Source organism: Zootoca vivipara, chromosome 5 (genome assembly GCF_963506605.1).
Source record: "Zootoca vivipara chromosome 5, rZooViv1.1, whole genome shotgun sequence".
In the NCBI taxonomy this organism is placed as follows: Eukaryota; Metazoa; Chordata; class Lepidosauria; order Squamata; family Lacertidae; genus Zootoca; species Zootoca vivipara.
The window spans coordinates 43,002,468-43,021,231 of NC_083280.1; the positions used below are offsets into that span (position 1 = coordinate 43,002,468).

The 18,764-nt window shown below is 45.3% G+C and overlaps 1 protein-coding gene across 2 annotated transcripts in view; it reads left to right on the forward strand.

Moving 5' to 3' along the window:
• Nucleotides 1-10,689: 10,689 nt before the first annotated feature.
• LDB1 (LIM domain binding 1) overlaps nt 10,690-18,764 on the forward strand; it is a 64,675-nt gene continuing 56,600 nt past the window's right edge. For both annotated transcript variants that reach the window (XM_035132620.2, XM_035132621.2), the window contains exon 1: nt 10,690-11,104. In XM_035132620.2, the coding sequence (XP_034988511.1) occupies nt 11,080-11,104 (25 nt within the window). In that variant the 5' untranslated portion in view covers nt 10,690-11,079. The remainder of the gene's footprint in view (nt 11,105-18,764) is intronic.

Below are 18,764 nucleotides of genomic sequence, written 5' to 3' on the forward strand. Positions count from 1 at the left end.
ACCCACAGATAAGGATAACACCAAAGCAAGCCAATTAGCTTATATCAAAGCATGTGAATATAAACATATATGAGCTCATTGCTACAACAACTATCACTTAATTGTGGGGTTATCTTCTTGACTACCGAGATGGCATTGCAGAGCTTCCAGAACAGTTCACCTTTGGTTCAACACAGACCTAAGGTCTGATTCAGTATGAGGGAGGGAACCCGAGGTATGTCACAGCCAGGCATTTCATAAGGATGGGCTGACACAGAAGAGCCCTTATTTCTTGCGCCTGCTAAGCTGATAAATGTTAAGAATGGGCCTCTTGAGCAGGACCTCTGCACTCTTAGGGCCTGGACAGGTCATAGAGGTACAGGCAGTCCTTCAGATATACTTTTTGCAAGGTTTCTGCCACTTTAAAGGCAATCACCAGCCCTTTAAATTGGGCCTGGAAACGCACTGACAACTAGTGCAACTGATAGGATTTGGATTTCCAACCACCTTGTCCTTGCAAGCAATTGGGTGGCTGTATTCTGCAACAGCTGAAACTTCTGGACCATCTTTAAAGAAAGCCCCATGCAGAACACATTACAGTAAAAGGTAAAGTTAAAGGTCCCCTGACAGTTAAGTCCAGTTGCAGACTACTCTGGGGTTGCAGTGCTCATCTCGCTTTACAGGCCGAGGCAGCCAGCGTTTGTCTGCAGACAGTTTTTCCGGGTCTTGTGGCCAGCATGGCTAAGTGGCTTCTGGCAAAACCAGAGCAGCGCATGGAAACACCATTTACCTTCCCGCCGGAGCGGTACCTATTTATTTACTTGTACTTTGACGTGCTTTTGAACTGCTAGGTGGGCAGGAGCAGGGACCGAACAACGGGAGCTCACCCTGTCGCGGGGATTCAAACCGCCGACCTGATTGGCAAGCCCAAGAAGCTCAGTTGTTTAGACCACAGCGCCACCCAGCTGGCTGCAGATAAAAGTCCAGTCCAGTGCCAGAGGCCGGCCACATACAACAGCACTATTCTATATGTTTGTGTGCAGAAAGCAGACATAGCCTCAGTTATACACACACAATGTTTAAAATCTAGGGTAGAGTATTGTAATCCTGCCTGATGGGAGCTACCACTAAAGAAAGTTCAGAAACTTAATTTCATTTAAAAAATAAATAAATAATTTTTGTTTAAAATCAGCCAGCAATATACTAGAAGAAACTAGATGGCCTGCTTTGCTTTACCCCATTCGTAAATCAATTGTATTGGTTACCAGGTTGTTGGTGGGCTCCCATTTAAACTGCTGGTCTTGATTTTTACAACAATAAAAGGTTTGAGACCAGATTATATTATAAGAATTCTGTAAAGGTAAAGGTAAAGGGACCCCTGACCATTAGGTCCAGTCGTGACCGACTCGGGTTGCGTGCTCATCTCGCATTATTGGCCGAGGGAGCCGGCGTACAGCTTCCAGGTCATGTGGCCAGCATGACAAAGCCGCTTCTGGCAAACCAGAGCAGCACACGGAAACAGAATTATGTAAGGTATCATAAATAAAATGAATGTTCATAAGTGCATGAGGTAAACACACATATATCCTATATAATAATGTCCAAGTTGTCCCTGCGTCCAAGCTGTCCCGTGTGTCCCTGGGTCACTGCGCATGTGCCCCAGGGATACAGGGATTGGACAGCAGAGACTGCGCGCGCGCACTCTCCCCCCCCCTCCGCCTCCTCCAACCGCCGCTCCCGCCGGACACCGCCTCACTGCAGGGCACGTCAGGGAAGCGAGGGTGGAGGCCGGCGAAAGCCTCCTCACAACCCTCCCTGGCCGTGAGGAGCGGCGGTTGGAGGAGGCAGGGGGGGGAGAGTGCGCGCGTCCTTCCTGTTGGCGGCTGCGGGAGAGGAACGGAGGAGGAGAACGCAGCGCATTCTCCTCCTCCGTTCCTGTCCCCCTGCCGCCGACAGCAAGGACAGGTCCCAGGGTTCGGAGAAGCGCTGCGCAAGCGCTTCTCCGAACCCCAGGATGTTCTAGCGCCCGTTATTAAACGGGCTGAAATACACTAGTAAATACATAAAACACATGTCTGAAATAGTATGGGAGAGCAATCCTGAATCTACTTTGACTCTTAATGACCCCCGAATATTTGCTCTGTGGAAGGAAGCATCTTGGAAAAACCTCCCCAATAGTTCTTTTCAGTTGCAAATCTTTCTAATTTTGTTTTAAGGGCATATTTTGTATATGAATAGGGTAGGTCTGTGACCTGGATTCAAGAAATAAGGTATTTACCATCTCAAAAGAATGACCCAGGCTAGCCAGGCAATGCAATCAGTGAAACACTATCGGTTATCAGTGAAACACTATCGGTTATCTTAAGATCTTCCTTGTTTTCCTTCTGCTGGTTCCTTTCTCCAATCAATTTTCTCTCACCGATAACATAAGTAGGGGATATGGAATCCCTTGATGGAGAGTTGGACTGTAAAAGCCAACCCCATTTTTTTCTATAACAAGATGAATAAATTACCTGTACATGTAAACCTGCCTAAGCCTGGAGATTGACCTCAGTAATGAGTCGTGACATGACTAAATGACTAAACAACAGCAACAACAATGATGATGTATGAATTAGAGAACCAGGGTGTAGCTTTCTGATTTTTTAAAAAAATGATTCAATATTAATTGCATTTTACCTTTGGCTAGAATGCATCTATGAATGATTCCTGCATGCCAGCATTTTGTGACTCTCATGCCTCCCTCCTCCGCTGCATTCCATCTCTCCTATCTGACCCTGAAAGTGGCACAAATGGCAGGATGTTTTCCTATGTCTATTGTGAGTTAGCCCTAGCATCTCCTTAGGGGTTCCAAGGAACAGATAGGGACAGGAATGCCAACAACCCTGTTATCTGAAGAAGTGTGCATGCACACGAAAGCTCATACCAAAATAAAAACTTAGTTGGTCTTTAAGGTGCTACTGAAGGAATTTTTTTATTTTACTTCGATCCAGACCAACACGGCTACCTACCTGTAACCAGAACCCTGTCAAAGGCTGGGTTGCTAAGGAAACAGTGATAAAGTAGCACTTTTGAGACCCAAATGGCCTGAGCAGTTAGGAGCACCCAAAGGTAATTGTGGAGGTGAAGTTAGCTGTATGGAGCCATGTGTGTTTTATTTCTCATGACCTGTAACCTTTCTTGATGTATGCAGAAGACTGCTTGATGTTTTATGATGCTTTGTTTGCTGTGTTTGAACTACTATATAAGTTTTGTTCTGATTTGTCTCTGGGCAGCCTTTTTGAACTGGTTCTGCTGAGTAACTGATTGGCAAGGCTGTGCTATTGCAATAGTAAATAAACCAGGTCCCTAACTGAATATGCTGACACTTGCTGTAATTCTTTTGGTTCTGTGTTTTATTTAAAAGGTGTTCCCTCACCTGGGTAACAAACAGGTGGTATAGAAGCCAAATTCTTACCACAGTAATCACACTCTGTGGCTCAAAATTGGGAAGTAACAGGCTGGCAGGCACCAGAGACAAGGCTGTTTCAGGGGTGGTTCTGCTGCAACAAACAGCCGCACAAACAGGAGGCAGAGATGCAAGAAGGCATCAGAGGAGGAAGGAAGGGAAAGAGGGATAGAGGCCAGTGTTGCCCGCAACACCCCTGACCATCATTCAAGGCACCCCAGGGTGCCACAGCACACTGGTTGAAAACTGTTGATATGTGGTGTGAGTTATTCAACATAGAATCATAGAGTTGGAAGAGACCACAAGGGCCATCCAGTCCAACCCCCTGCCAAGCAGGAAACACCATCAAAGCATTCCTGACATATGGCCGTCAAGCCTCCGCTTAAAGACCTCCAAAGAAGGAGACTCCACCACACTCCTTGGCAGCAAATTCCACAACATGCAAGAGAATGGTTTGGTGCATGTGTTCAGAATAACTCTCCTGCAATTATTTTGCAGCAGAAGTGAAAAACAGTCCCTGTGTATCATATACCGTAGGTATATACTCTGGTTGTAAGATTTTGCACTTGCTTCCTAAGGAAGCTCCAGAGCACAAGAAAAACAGCTTTTTTTCAGCCATAAAATGTCTGGGTGAACAGGATGCAGCTCACCTTAGGCAGCTGCTGCTTGGACAGAATGCCAGCCATCCACAATGCTTCAGATGTTTTTTCAGAATTCAGTCTATAGGTGGCACATTTGCACTTTCTGCCCAGACATGGCTATAGGACTGAGGAACTGTTGATTGGCATTGGGGCACCAGGAGCAGAATCTTAAGAGGGCACAAAGCCACTGTAGGGAGCCGGATGCCTTGTGATGGCATGATGACTTTGCAAGATTTAGAGAAGGTTGTCCCAAAATGACCCAGCTATGAAAACGCCCTTTTCCCATGTGCTGTCATATACTGCTCACCATGGAAAATACTTGCCCACAAGGCTTCTATTGCCTTTTTATGAATTTGGGAATTCACTATTGACAGGTGTGTGCATATGTGAGATGTTTAGACACAGCAGGTTTCCGTATAAAAATGCCCTGAATAAAACCTGCTTCTTCTCTTAGCCCCAAGTAACATCACACATAGACAGAAACAGGGATTTAACTTTCAACATGTCCTTGACATGGACAATGCGAAATAGCCTCAATGATCTTGGGATGATACTGGATTGTAAAACAGTGGTGGGTTGGGTGTGTGGGATGAAGCTTACAGTTAGCTTAGTGCTACAGCTGGGCATAATATGAGGAATGAAATAAAGGAGAGTTATCAATTATTTGGTTTAGATTCCTACATTTCGGGGGATTGGACTAGATGACCCTCAGAGTTCCTTCCAACTCTATAGTTCTATGATTTTACTTGTCACTGCCAGCAGCTGCTGCACATATACCCATCCCACTCCACCCCTTTTCCCTCATTCAGCAAACCAGGGCTTTCCCAGACTACCTCCAGTCACCTTAGCCAGGCTGCAGAGGAGGAGTGGGGTGGGAGCAGGATTTCCAGTTTTGCCTCAAGTGGAAAAAAAACATCCCTGCCAACTTCCCATCCCTGGACCTGATTAATCCCCCCTCACTAGGGACTGGAGCTGTGTCCAGCACCAAGGGAATGGTTCTACAAACTAGTTAATCAAGATGACATGTTTAACATAAGCTTTCCTTCTAATTAAAGCACATGGTCTGGGGAGGGCCGGTTGAAGTCAAAAGTAGACAATCTGGGAAGAGAATCACAGCGATCCTCTTTACAAATAAGGTACCGGTCTCTCCAAAGTTTGACCCGATAAGTCAAAAAACAGTACGGTATGTTATTCAGGAGAATGGGAGCAGTTCTCCTGGAATGTGCCAAGCTCCAGATTTTCTCACAAACTCTTTGGGTGGCTATATGGAATCTATCTAGAAGGTCTCTTAAGTGATTTCTCCATAGATGCTTTCCTGAACCTCTCTCTTCATATGGCTCCTGGCATCTTCTCCAGCCCTCCCTGCCTGCCAGCCTCAGTAGATTCCCCCCCCCACTCTCCTCTTTAAGAATACTAATATTAAAAGACTATTTTCTATTGCACACACATGTTCAAGGCAAGAATGTTGGCACTGCCCTAAATTTCGGAGTCTGAAACCAAAAGCCATGAGCCTAAAGGCTTGGTTCCTGCTTCAGTAGCCTCATTAATTTCTGTAAGGCATCTTAAATTGTTCTGAATATTTTCAGGAAATTACATTGAAAAGGAATGATACTGAATAAAGTTGCAACTCCCTAACTGGAAGACACTACTACATCTATTGAGGAATGTGACTTTTATTTTTAAAGTTTCTGTTTTGGATACATATTCAAGTTTCACCTCTTAGCTCCGTTGCCTGCTACAGTTTAGTGGTACTGTGTTATTGATGTCAGTCAGACTGTACATTTTAAAGGCTTTTAATTATACTTCAACTATTTATATTGACAGAAATATACGACAACTCTGTTCTATTTGCACTGGCTAGAATGAGCATCAGAATGTGAAGTTTATTGTCATTGTCAGATTTTATTAGTAAGTGCTCCCTCCTTTTGTGAATGCGTTCTGCATCCTTTCAGTATTACTTTCTTTCTCTTTGTTCTTTTAGATTCAACATCTAGGAACAGGTTATCTAATATCCTTTGGAAGGCTTCTAGTAGGAATTATCACCACCACCATCAATAATTATCGAAATACAAATTGCTTTTAGGCTAGAGGGTGAGTTTCTTTTAGGGGACCAACTTATTGAAAGCCAGGGTTTCTTCTGTTCCATCCTCAGCTTCTGCCTCATTCTGATCAACACATGTGAATTTTTTAATACTGTAAATCTGCACCACCCTTTGCTCTCTTTTTTTGGTGATAATTAAGTGACCACTTATCCCCACCCTATCTCCTCTAGTTTTGTTTAATGTCATTCTCTTGCAATAAAAATAATAAATCAGTCTGAATGCACATTTCGCTAACAGCCTGTCTCTTCTAAGAGGTCTTTCAGGAAGCAGGTTTGCTACTCATATCCCTTCCCCAACTCCATATCTGTGCAGTCTTTTTATGTGCTCCATATCTGTGCTCCTTGCTGCTAGGTAAAAGCTAATTTATTAAAGAGCCTGGCCATCTGTTAAGAAATCAGATTGTCCCAACCCTCTGGAGAACTGTTACAATAATTTTAAGGTGTACACACATAGTGGGCCATACTCCACAGAAAACCAATCGTTCACCCTTCAAAATTAGGAAATATTTCCCTGAAAAACTAGACACTTTAATTTAGCACACAGGCAATCCCAAAGCCATATTGTTTTTCCTAATGACCCCAAATATTTCCTCAGCAGAAGGAAGTATATTTGAAAAAAACCTCCCCCAATTGTTCTTTTCACTTTGTTGTTGTTTAGTCGTGTCCGACTCTTCGCGACTCCATGGACCAGAGCATGCCAGGCACTGCTGTCTTCCACTGCCTCCCACAGTTTGGTCAGACTCATGTTGATTCGAGAACACTGTCCACTTACAAATCCTTTAAATCATATTATATATATGAACAGGGTAGGTCTGTGACCTGGATTCAGGAACTAAGGTATTTACCATCTCAAAAGAATGGCCCATGGTGGCCAGGTAATGCAATCAGTAAAATCTTATCAGGTATCTTGACAGACAGGAGGCAAGTCACACTCTTAAATTTCTATTGTACTGTAGACCTCTTCTTTTGGTGGCAAGTGTATGAAGCTTTTTGGGTAACCGTTGGCTACGGGGCTGGACAGTTTCTAAAGCCTTTAAAAGTTCTCGGACACCTTTGTTCTGGGTCCTCACCTCCTACCAAAGGGGGCAAGGAATTCTGTTGCAACAGGTAAATAAAGATCTGCCTTGCTTTCACTGCCTCCTGCCTCCATCCATTTTTCTTTGTCTGATAATGGACTTGGGGGACAAGGGGAGTCCCTTGATGGAGAGTTGAGCTTTTAAAGGCAACCCCAGATTTTCCTCTAACAGAATGTTGTGCTCCCCAACAAAATAGATATTGGTTATCCCTGGATAACCAGGGATGTCATCCGCAGGTGCATGCGTGCCCACAGGCCTAGTGTTGGGAACACACCTCTAACCACTACACTTGCTTGCTCTCGTGGCTCCCATTGCTGGGAAGTTATTAAAATAAATGGTAACTTTGTGGATTTGTATACACCTAAAGGAAAGTATGGTGAATAAAAATAATGTAGAACATGATTCCCACCCACTCCTTTATAGCAATAACACAAAACTATTCCACCCTACCTTTGGGGGATAAACTGTGTCAAGAGATATCAGTGAACACCATGAATATGCAGTACTACCGGTACTTGGAATTCACCTAGTGTTTTCTTCTTCTTCTTCACTTGGTTGGATGACATTCTCCTAAGCAGGAAATGGGAGAATTCTGCCATCACACATAGGTGCACCATCAGTTCAACTTAATAATCAAAGAGTAGATATTTAATTGTTATATAAAGCTGGGGGGGGGAAATAAGCTAGGTTTTTTATAGAGTTCCTTATAAAGTGGTATGAATGAAAAGATAGGACCAGGAGAACCTATGGTGAAACTAGGGGGGAAAGCAAATAAAAACTGCAGATAATACCAACATGTATAAAGAGGTGCTGTCAAAATTTAGAATTATGTATTTTAAAAGTACAGCTAAAAAGAAATACAGCCATGTACTAATTAAAAATAACCTGTTTTTTTATTTACCCTAGTGCACATTGCTAGAATTGGGCTGTGGGGAGCAGTGTGGAGATGACCAAATGAACACATGCTGTTTGTGGCCTAATATAAGGTACTCAGTGCACATAAGCAAGCTGAGGCAGGCTCTGCTTTCCTGTATCTTAAAAGCAGACTTCAAAGTATCCAACGGAATTAATATTGATTGTGTTATTGTGTATTTTCTACGTGCAGTCTTGACATGGTCAGAAGCAGTTTAACAGGCTTAATTTCTAAAGATAAATTTCTGAGACCTAAGCATGCCTGAGAACCATACTAGAAGTTTTGCCCTGCTATGGGTGGTATTCAGCTAGGTTTTACTCAGAACAGGACACTTCTGTAGTGCAATGAGTCAGTGTGTCTGGCTGTTAACCAAAAAGGTTAGTGGTTCCAGCCCACCCAGGGATAGCTGTGGGCAGAATTCCTGCATTGCAGGGGGTTGGACTGGATGACCCTCGATGTCCCAATTCTACAATTCCAAGTTAGGCCCATTAATTTCAGCTGAGTCTACTCTGAGTACAGTACAAAATAGTTGAATGCCACCCTAGGCTTACATTTGTGGAGCGCATCTGTTGATGGTTCTTTAGTGCCAAGAGAAATTAATTGAGTACTGTATATAACAAGAGTTTTACTCAGAATAGTTCCACTAAAATTCATGAACATGTCTAAGTTAGGTCCATTAATTGCTATTATTTATTTTTAACTTAATTGTTTCAAGACAGAGTCATCGCATTTGATAAGATATTGGAGCTCAAATTCTGCTCTCTCTCTTTTTTGTGGTCTGTTTCTCTTAATCCATTTAAGATGTGATAAGGGTACTCATATAAATTATGCAGGGGACCAAAAGTCGTAAGAGGTTGAGGCTGCAAATATACATCTAATTCTTCAAGTAACCAAAATGAAAATCAAATTAATATATATTAAAATAAATTAAGACTGAACTTATTATTTATAGCTGAATGAGAGTCGGCATTGTATAGTGGTCACTTTGATTAGAACTGGAGAGACTCATGTTGAAATCTTCACTCAGCTGTGAAGCTTACTGTACTGAGAACCATAGGGCTATTTCAGTCTAACCTACCTCCAAGGGTTGTTGTGAGGATACAATGTATGCTGCTTTGTCGGTGAAGGAAAATGGGTTATAAATGAGTCAAATAATTCGAAGAAATGGATTGTAAACTGCAGTATGGAATTCAACAAGAATACAGTATAAATGCAATATAGGAAAAGACTGGCTGGGCTATAGCTTTGCAGATAAAGAATACAGGCATTACAGTAGATCACAAACTACTGTACATTCTAGGAGGCACTGTCATAAAGACGAAAGCCATTTTGTGTTGCCTTAGTAGAAACGTTATAGCCAAGACACAGTATTAGTCCTGCTCTGCTTAACACTGATTAGGCCTCAGCAGAAAGAAATATGTAACAATTTGACTGCTTAATGCTGAATATGATGCAAAGGAAAAAATGGAAGATTCAAGAAAGAGCATCAGAAACATGATATATATATATAGGAATTTTGAAGGGACATCTTTTATTTATCTTGTACAGGGAAAAATATATGGAGGTTTATATGAGTGCTACTCCTGAGCAATTGCCTCTGGAACAATTTTTTAATTTTAATTTTTCACAAAGATTGCTTTTAAAGTAGGAGGATGTGGTTTTTCTTTGATAATAAAGAACAAGATGTCATGCTTATAACTTGTGGGAAGAACCATTTAGGTTGCATTTCCCCTCTAGGAATAATTACTTTGGAATACAGGTAAGGGGAGGGGAGGGAGCGAATTTTGTGTTGTTTGGTTTGGTTTTTTGATGTGGCAGATCTAACCCAGGCTCAGCTCTGAAACGTATTTGCAACAACCAGGGCTTAGTGAATCATGGGAAATGTAAAGTAACGATACAAGAAAAGTGCCGCCGCCGTGCATTGCAGTGTGCCTTTAGCCTTCTTCGCCACTGAGTCATCGTGGCCGGTCCCCACACACCTCATTAGCAGGCCTTAGTTGCAGGGTAGGTGGCAGGCAGGCTTTGCAGCAAACGAAACTACACAGGGCATCCTGTGTAGACAAATGGTTTGAGAAATCGGTGCAAGAGGCTGGGCCATCTGCGGCAGGAATTTGGTCGGGGAAGGAATCCTGCCTCGGTGCAAGGGGAGGGAGGGAATGGACGGCTCCCGAGGATCCTTCTAATTTTGTAACGATTCAACCCAAGCCACAAGTTCGGTTCGCGCCTAAGCAAGATGCACGCAACGCACGTGATCCCGTGCTTTTGCACCCCGGGCGCGCACACATGTATATGCACGCTTGCAAAACATGCCAGCACATGCCACCACACGAGAATACACACACACACACACATACACAGAGAGAGAGAAAGAGAGAGAGGCGGGCGCGCAGGCCAGTGCGCGCGCCTGCCTCTGCTCCCCTCCCCGCGCGAGCCCGCCTAGGGTGGCTGCTATGGCAGAGATTGGTGTGTTTTTCCCCATCTGCGTCACATGGCTGCCCCTCCCCCCGCCCGCCCGCCCCTCCCCTCCCTGTCGCGGCTCGGCGCTCGGCTCAGGTCACTTTGACAAGCTCGCGCTCGCTCTCCTCCTCCTCCGCCGCGCAATTAGCATATTAATCAGCCCCCGGGATCCGGATTCGGAGCCGATCGGAGCGCCTCGTCTGCGCGCACGGCGAGGCCGGTACGCAGCGTAGCCCAGCCCTGGACTTGCCGACGGGCGCCGCGAGAGACGCGGAATCGGGCTGCTGCTGCTGCCGCCGCCGCTCCGCTTGCTGCGGCTGCTGCGCTTCCCGGCGGGGAGGCCCCGCGATCGGGGGGCGGCCTTGCCCGAGGGCTCGGCCGGGGTCTCTCTCAGGGCGGCGGATGCCAGGGCCCCGCCGAGCGGGCACGTCGCACCTCCCCTGCGCCAGGCCGGGCATGTGAAGATGTCAGTGGGCTGTGCGTGCCCAGGTGAGTGCGAGCGCTCGGGGAAGCAGGGCAAGGGGAGAGAGGAGGGAGCGATGGGGCGTACATCCTTCTCGAAGCCTGAGGGAAGCGCCTGCCTCCCTGCCCCTGCCCGGGCCCCTCTGCAACAAGACGGAAAACAACCCCGCAGAAACCTCCTCCTCCTTCCTCTCCCCTCCCAAGCAGGGGGAGCAATTTTGGGGATGGCGGGGTTTCAGCCGAGCATGAGGCGCGGGGACCCTGGGTCCGGGCTGTGGGGGAACCTGGCGTTGGCTAGGGATCTGTGCGCGCGCGCGCGTTTGCGGTAGGGCATTTTGCTTGCCACTAATATAGCTGGTATCTGGCCAGAGAGTGGGGGGCAGGGGTGGGCTGCCGCGGTGTGCCCAGCGCTGATGTGAATGCCTGTTGGAGTTGCTCCTGTGATGGGGGAGGGTCTCCGTTGCTGGGAGTGGGGCACTGTGCAGTTAAGAGGAATGCTGGGAATGGGGGGGGGGTCGGGCTAGGATAGCTAGATCAACATTACAAAAATAGTTGTGGGAGGGACCTGTGCTCTGTGACAGCAGTGACTGCGCGGGTACTGCTCTCCAGGGGTGTTCGGTTGTGGGGCGGAGGGTCGTCCTGTGGGGGTTGTATTCAGCAGTGGGGTGCCGATATCCTCAAGGGATGTTGTTTTGCAGCGCGCGAAGGTGTGCGCTTCTTCCGCCTCTACGGGGTTCTGAAATGTGCAAACATCTCTTCCATTTTTACGATCACTGATTCCAGTAATTCATAGCCCGACAGTACTCAAGGATGTGGTTTATTGGGGTTCACTCCAGTCTGATGAAGTTAAGCTTTTCCTCCAGAGTTGCTGTGGTTGTGACCACTTCTGGGTTGACTTGTGCGGCCCAAGAAGGGGGATGAGGAAGTTGCTATTTTTTGGGGTGGGGGACTGACTGTTGCCCCACAACTCTGCTCTTTTTGGAGAAACTGTTGAGACCACATGGTTGTTGGGTACTGTTGAAAGGGGTCACTCCTCTTTGCCAAGTGCTTTTGAGTTGGAGCAGGGGAAGAGGAGAACTAGCTGGCTCATTAACATAGATTGTTATTGGTTTTAATTTTTGTATTATATTGCAAGTTGCTTTGAGTTTGCATTTCCTCAAAAAAAAATCAACCAGCAAGTTTAATAAATAAATAAATTGATCAAGCTGGCAAGCCTTCAGCTCTGTGCCAACATGGGTCTTACCGTGCCATCAGAGTGAAAATTTCAAGATAAGCCTGGGAGTTGCTCCAGAACTAGAGTTTTGTAATTTCTGGGTGCTCCTCAGTATAGTATTAGGCCCCACAACCATTGCTCCAGTTTTTTTAAAAAACACTTGCACATAAGTTGCCATAGTTGTGAAACTTGAAGCCAAGTATGGACCCATCCCATTAGTGTTTGGTAAAAGACAGGTGCCAGTCAGGAAGGCTAAGATCTGGGATTGGGTGTGTCTGATAACTGAGGAATGCATTAAGTATTCAAGACTGCTGCTAAGAGGGAGCTGATGGCCATCCTCCATAAAACATCAAGGATGGGTACTGATTCTCTGCAGACTGTCTGTTCCACTATCAGAACTCTTTGTCTAATGTTATCTCTCTAAATGCCATGAGTGGTGGGGTGGGGTCAGACACCTTCCCCAGTAGGTTTTCTTCAAAGACGTGTTTAACATGGCCATGCTCAACTCAAGTTCCCAGCCCCTTTCCTTTTGGAACAATTGCTGCCCGTGGCTCCTATTCTGCTTCAGCAGCGTGTGACACAATCAAGCAGATTGTGTGGGCGGCACTGAAAAGTTAGGCTGCTTTCAGTAGGGAGCCTGCTGTGCTGCTGCACCCACACATCCCATGGTTTTTTTGGGGGGGAAACCCTTCACAGCAGAGGCCTAATTTGCCAGAGAGGCTTCACTAATGACCTCCCATAACTGACAGGGAAGTGGCTTGACGGTCTGAGAATTTAAACCTCACTCCTAGAGGGTGCTGCACCCCACACCGAGGTAATGCTAGTGGCTACCGGTAGGTAATGTCTAACTGCTCCATCTCCCAGTGTCTGGCCCAGATTTTCTGAGTGTGGGTCAATTTCCTCCAGTGGGCATGGACCATTACTGTGTATCTCCCAGCACACAGGAGCCTCCGCCTAATCTGACATTGGATCCCTGAGACCCTAACCTCTCATATTCCCTCATTACCCCCTACCTGTTGTCTGCTTGAATCTACTTCGCTGGCTTGCAGCAATTTCTGTTTCTAAACAACCCCCTTCCCTTCCACTTCCCTTCCCCCACAACCTCCTCCTCCATCTCCCGCTGGAAGCTGCCAGAGCAGCGGCTGCTTCCTCAAGCAGAAAGTCACGTGTTCTCCCTCCAAAGCCAGGCCAAACATTTAAAGCACCAGGCACAGTGTGGGTTTCTTCTCCCTCTCCTCCCTCCAGGCATTCCTCCTTATCTAGCCCTGCATTGGCCCTTCCCATCTGCTGGCCAATACAAGTGGGGTGGGTGGGTGGGGGGCAGCCAGGGTACTCCATGTCCCAAGGAGCCTGCAATCTGCCTATAAAAAAAAAAGGTCTGCTGCTGCGGCTGCATAATGCCTGGCTTTTCATAGAGGATCTTGCATTAAGGGAGATGAAGATTGATCCTCTCTGCATCCTTAGCTACATGGCAACTCTTGTTTTCTTTCACATTCAGGGTTGGAGCTGTGCGTACCAAGGGACTTGTTAAAATCCCACCTCCCCAAGGTGTGCACAAGACAACAAATGCTATGTTGTAGCCATGTCTTGTCCCAGCCAGTGTTTATAGATAGCATCTTACAATTGGCCTGGGGTTCAGAAGGCCCCGTAGGAGAACCAGGTCCCCCTGCTAGAATGGGCGCTGGCTATTTCCAATGGCTGCAGAGGGGAAGAAAGCAGCCAGGGTTGTGCCTCTGTGGCATGTGTATCTTTTTTCATGCTGCAACTGTAGCTTTCCCCATGATTTTGCTCCTAGGAGCCCATAACAGACTGTTTATCGGAATATAGAACAAACAAGCTCCGGTTCTGGCCTCCTGCCAGCTAGAAACATTTAATGAGCCTCTTGCGTGGCTGCTCTTATGAAGGGGCGGGCTGCATTAACTTGGAGGAGTTTCCAGCTGTGGGTATATTTGCCTTTAAAGGGGAAGCCATGGCATTTGTAAGTTACAACAAAAGGGTTGCCTCTATAGGGCATTTCTCCATGTGGTGTAGCTCTGTATTCCTTCCATTTTCTCTAGGACAGAAAGCAAGACTAGTGCCCCCCACACATCCTGTAGACCAGAGGGAAATATCTGATTCCAGTGCGCTTACTGAGTCTCTTGCCTTGCACCAGTCCTTCCATGCCTTTCTCCAAATTCCTCCAATTTCCCAGAAGCAGACATCCTTCTTGATTTTTTTAAAAAGTGGGGGATGGCCATAAAATGCATGGTGCAGGAGAGCCTGGTGGAAAGCAGGGGTGTGTGGGTGTGTGTGTAATGATGATGGTGATGGTGCTAGGTGTGATGTCTCACTGCCACAGTTGGGCCTGCAGGGTTGTGTTACGCAGTGCGTTGTGTACCATATGTTGACTTCCATTATGAAAATTCTTGTGCGATCAGGACACCGCAGTAGTTTGTGCAAATACTGTAAATGTGTTTGTGTGTATGTTATAAAGCTGTTCTCTGTGAAGCTGCAGTTGTTCAGATAAACAACTCTGACTGCTTCAGAAAGGACTGGAAATGTTTTAGGTTTGGAAAGGTGTTGTGGTTTCGCAGCTGAAGATTGGCTGATAAACCTGAGTTCCTGGCTTCGCGGTCGGTATATGGCATGGTTCACATCACTTGCCAACACCATTTTGATCCCACCCCCTCAAGGAGTACTTCAGGGCACCCACAGAAATAATATATTGGCTTTTCTCAGTGTAGTAGTGCTGGACATAGTGATACAGGGCCCTGGTTTTCTTGGAGAGATTTCACAGTCTTTTTCTTTGTTATAGACAACTGTCACTCGTTGGGTTAATAAGGAGAACACAGAAGATGTTCCTCCCATACAATTCCTTCCCATGTTTTCTCTGCTGTTTGCTTTTTCCTTTCTTCATTAAGGCATTTATACCCCACCCTTTGACTGACAAAAAAGGCCCTCGAAGCATCTTACAAAAATCCGCACCAAGTTCTTTCTCATTGTGGTTTTTAAAAACTGGCATATGAAAATGTTCTCTTTTTGCTCTTTGACTTCCAGTGCAGTTGCAACACTAACATTTCAACGGTTGCTATTGTCTCACCTGGTGCAGAAAAGTGATCTAGAACATAGCTGGGGATAGTATGAAGTGCTGCCTTTCTGCATTGCTTGCCTTGCAGCTACCTGTTTACACTTCTTCCATTACCTGTAACATAATCCCTTATGTTATTATTTGTCCAACAGTTGGCATTAGCCTTTTTTTGTTTTTTTGTTTCACTCGTTAAATTTTAATTTCATTTTATTTATGCCACTTCTCAGATTTTCCAAATTTGTAAAGCGGATTGTGGGGGGTAGGATATCTGACACCGCTCACTATCTCTGTGCCAGGGACTGGGCAGCTCTAATGTGCCACCCACTTCCACCTTTGCTCTCACATTCCAGGATGATAACAGTTTGGAACTACAGTGATAATCTCACTCTTAGCTGATTGCAGGAGAGCAGTGCCTCAACAGCACTAAAGAGCCATAATGAAGAAGCAAGCACCTTGGGTCATTGCAATGCTCTATTTGCATTTTCCCACACCTGCAAAGAATAATTTTATAAGTGATTTTTCCGGAGATAGGAATGCAAGACATAGAACATAGGAAGCTGTTGTATACTGAGTCAGACCATTGGTCCATCTAGCTCGAGAGGTTACCCTGACTGACAACGGCTTCCTAGAATTTCAGGCAGGGAGTCTTTCCCAGCTCTACCTGGAGATGCCAGGGATTGAAGCCGGGACCTTCTGCATACAAAGCAGTTTCTCTGCCACTGAGCTATGGTCCTTCCCTTTTAAGGCAGAGGTGGAATCCTTCCCTTCCCATTACTTTCACAAGTCAATGTTACAGCTGATGGAGACTCTATTACTGATTTCTGAAGGTGACATTGCACATGAAAATGAGAACTAAGTGTCTTGGGCCACCTAGTTAAGTGGGTTTGTTCCGCAAAGGAGATGCTACTTTTATAGAATCGTACCTTGGATCTCAAATGCCATGCGACTCAAACGTTTTGGCTCCCGAATGCCGCAAACCTGGAAGTGAGTGTTCTGGTTTGTGAACATTCTTTGGAACCCAAATGTCTGATGTGGCTTCCGCGGCTTCTGGTTGGCTGCAGGAGCTTCCTGCAGCCAATCAGACTCTGCGCCTTGGTATCCAAACATTTTGTAAGTTGAACGGACTTATGGAACAGATTCCGTTTGACTTCCGAGGTACAACTGTATAATGCCTCGTATTGCCTCAGAATTATTCTCTGTTCTGAGCCCTTCAGATAGGATGGATATACATCCATCAAATTTAAGTAAATACAAATGGGTTATGATTTCTTTGTTTCCCTTCTCCTACAGAATTTAGAACAGGGGTCAGCAAACTTTTTCAGCAGGGGGGCCGGTCCACTGTCCCTCAGACCTTGTGGGGGGCCGGACTCTATTTTGGAGGAGAAAAAAATGAACAAATTCCTATGCCCCACAAATAACAAAGAGATGCATTTTAAATAAAAAGCACACATTCTACTCATGTAAAACACCAGGCAGGCCCCACAAATAACCCAAAGGTGCATTTTAAATAAAAGCATACATTCTACTCATGTAAAACACCAGGCAGGCCCTACAAATAATCCAGAGGTGCATTTTAAATAAAAGCACACATTCTACTCATGCTTATTCCCAGACCGTCCACAGGCCAGATTTAGAAGGCGATGGGGCCGGATCTGGCCCCCGGGCCTTAGTTTGCCTACCCATGATTTAGAATATGCTTGAGCAAAGAAAAGGGAGAGAAGCAGTCTGTTGTGGGAGTACTATAGTGGCAGAGTGATTGGAGCTGGGGGCCAAATAAGCAACTTGGGTAGAGCTCAAAAATTCTCCCATTACCCCTGGAAGCTCTAACCAAAAGCCTCTTTGGTTTCTGAATTTTCAGCAGTTTTTTCCGCAGTTGTGAGGACCAGAAACTTGATTTAAAAAAAACAACAAGAACTTTATGAAAGCTGAGAAGCCCAGTCCAGATACCATGCAGTATTGATATCACTAGTGTATTTGTCCTGTCAGAGCAGTTTTTCCTTAGGCATTGAACACTTCTGCCTTCACTCAAAGGGGAAGTACTGCCTAATGAAATTATGAAGTGCAATAGAGTAGGTCCTGGTTCTTCTCCATTTGAATAATCACTGAATAGTCAGGCTATTTATTAGGCTACATAGGATTTAAAGTGCTCCAGATATCCAAATGGCCTCAGAGCACATGCACAGACCCTGATTCCATGGCTGGCTGACTGGAGATTGTCACAAACCATGTGGCCAGTGTTAGAAACTGGGATAGAAATGGCTCCTGGGACCTGGGTTGTGGGCGCCTAAACAGAATATCTAGTGTTGCCATTTTTTTGGGAGGGGGGGAGTCGGCAACGCTTTTTATTTATTATTTTGATAAGCGTGAACTAATACGCAATTCACATAAAGTGACATATTGTTAATATCATATTTTTAACAGAAATTGTTAACACATGTTTAATTTGGTGTTTTCAAGAAAAATATTGGTACTATACTTCAGTTTTCAAAACGCTACTCTTTATTACTAAACTCATTAACATATTGTCTATCCTTAACCTTAACATATACTTCGAGCCTTCAAAGCATATACATTTCAGTAATCCTTGAGTGTCAGCCAGGTGCAAGAAATGGCACCCAGATTTTTGAGGTGCTTGCAAATGGAGAATCTTTAGATGCAAAATGCACCTGGTGCCCTGCTAATTTCAAACCCTGCATGTAGCCAGGGATGGCTTCTGTTGGGTTTGTGTGTGTGAAAAAGAGGGGTGGCGACGGCTGTTCAATAGATATTTGAAATTCCTCCTTTCTTATGGGGTTATTCAGTACTGTGAATACTTCCCACAAATATCTGTTGCTGCTAAAGAGTCTGGGAATTTGCTTCATGCTAACTTTCTGCTCCTCTAATTCAGGGTCCACAGCTAACAATCCCAAAGACCCCATATTACCTTTAGGCTACTGTCAAATGCTTTCCATGAAGCTCAAGGTACTACCACTAAGTATAAACAATAGGCAGATGTTGCCTCTGACTCCCAAGGGATTATTGGTGAAGGACATTCTCTTGTGCAATTCACCACAATATTTAGAATGGGAAAGTCTACTCTTAACCCTTTGGAGTAACTGGTCAAGGATGCTTGCATGGCAAATGGAGAAGTTCGTTATGAGTAGAAGAAACAGGGCAGGTACCACATGGTGGCTTCAAGGACATTAAGTATAAGATGGAAGGGGCATCAGTGGTGCTCTTTATTGGAGTGAAATACACTGCTGGCCAGAATGAGAGTATTTTAGTAGCATTATAGCAGCAGGAAACTGGGTCCTCTTAGTAGACACTTGTAGAAAGGCTAATCTTGCTTGTGCCAAGAAAGAGGTGGCAATGGACATTCCCAGTGGGGAGAGGAAACTACTGCAGTTGCAAGTTTGTAGTCACAACCT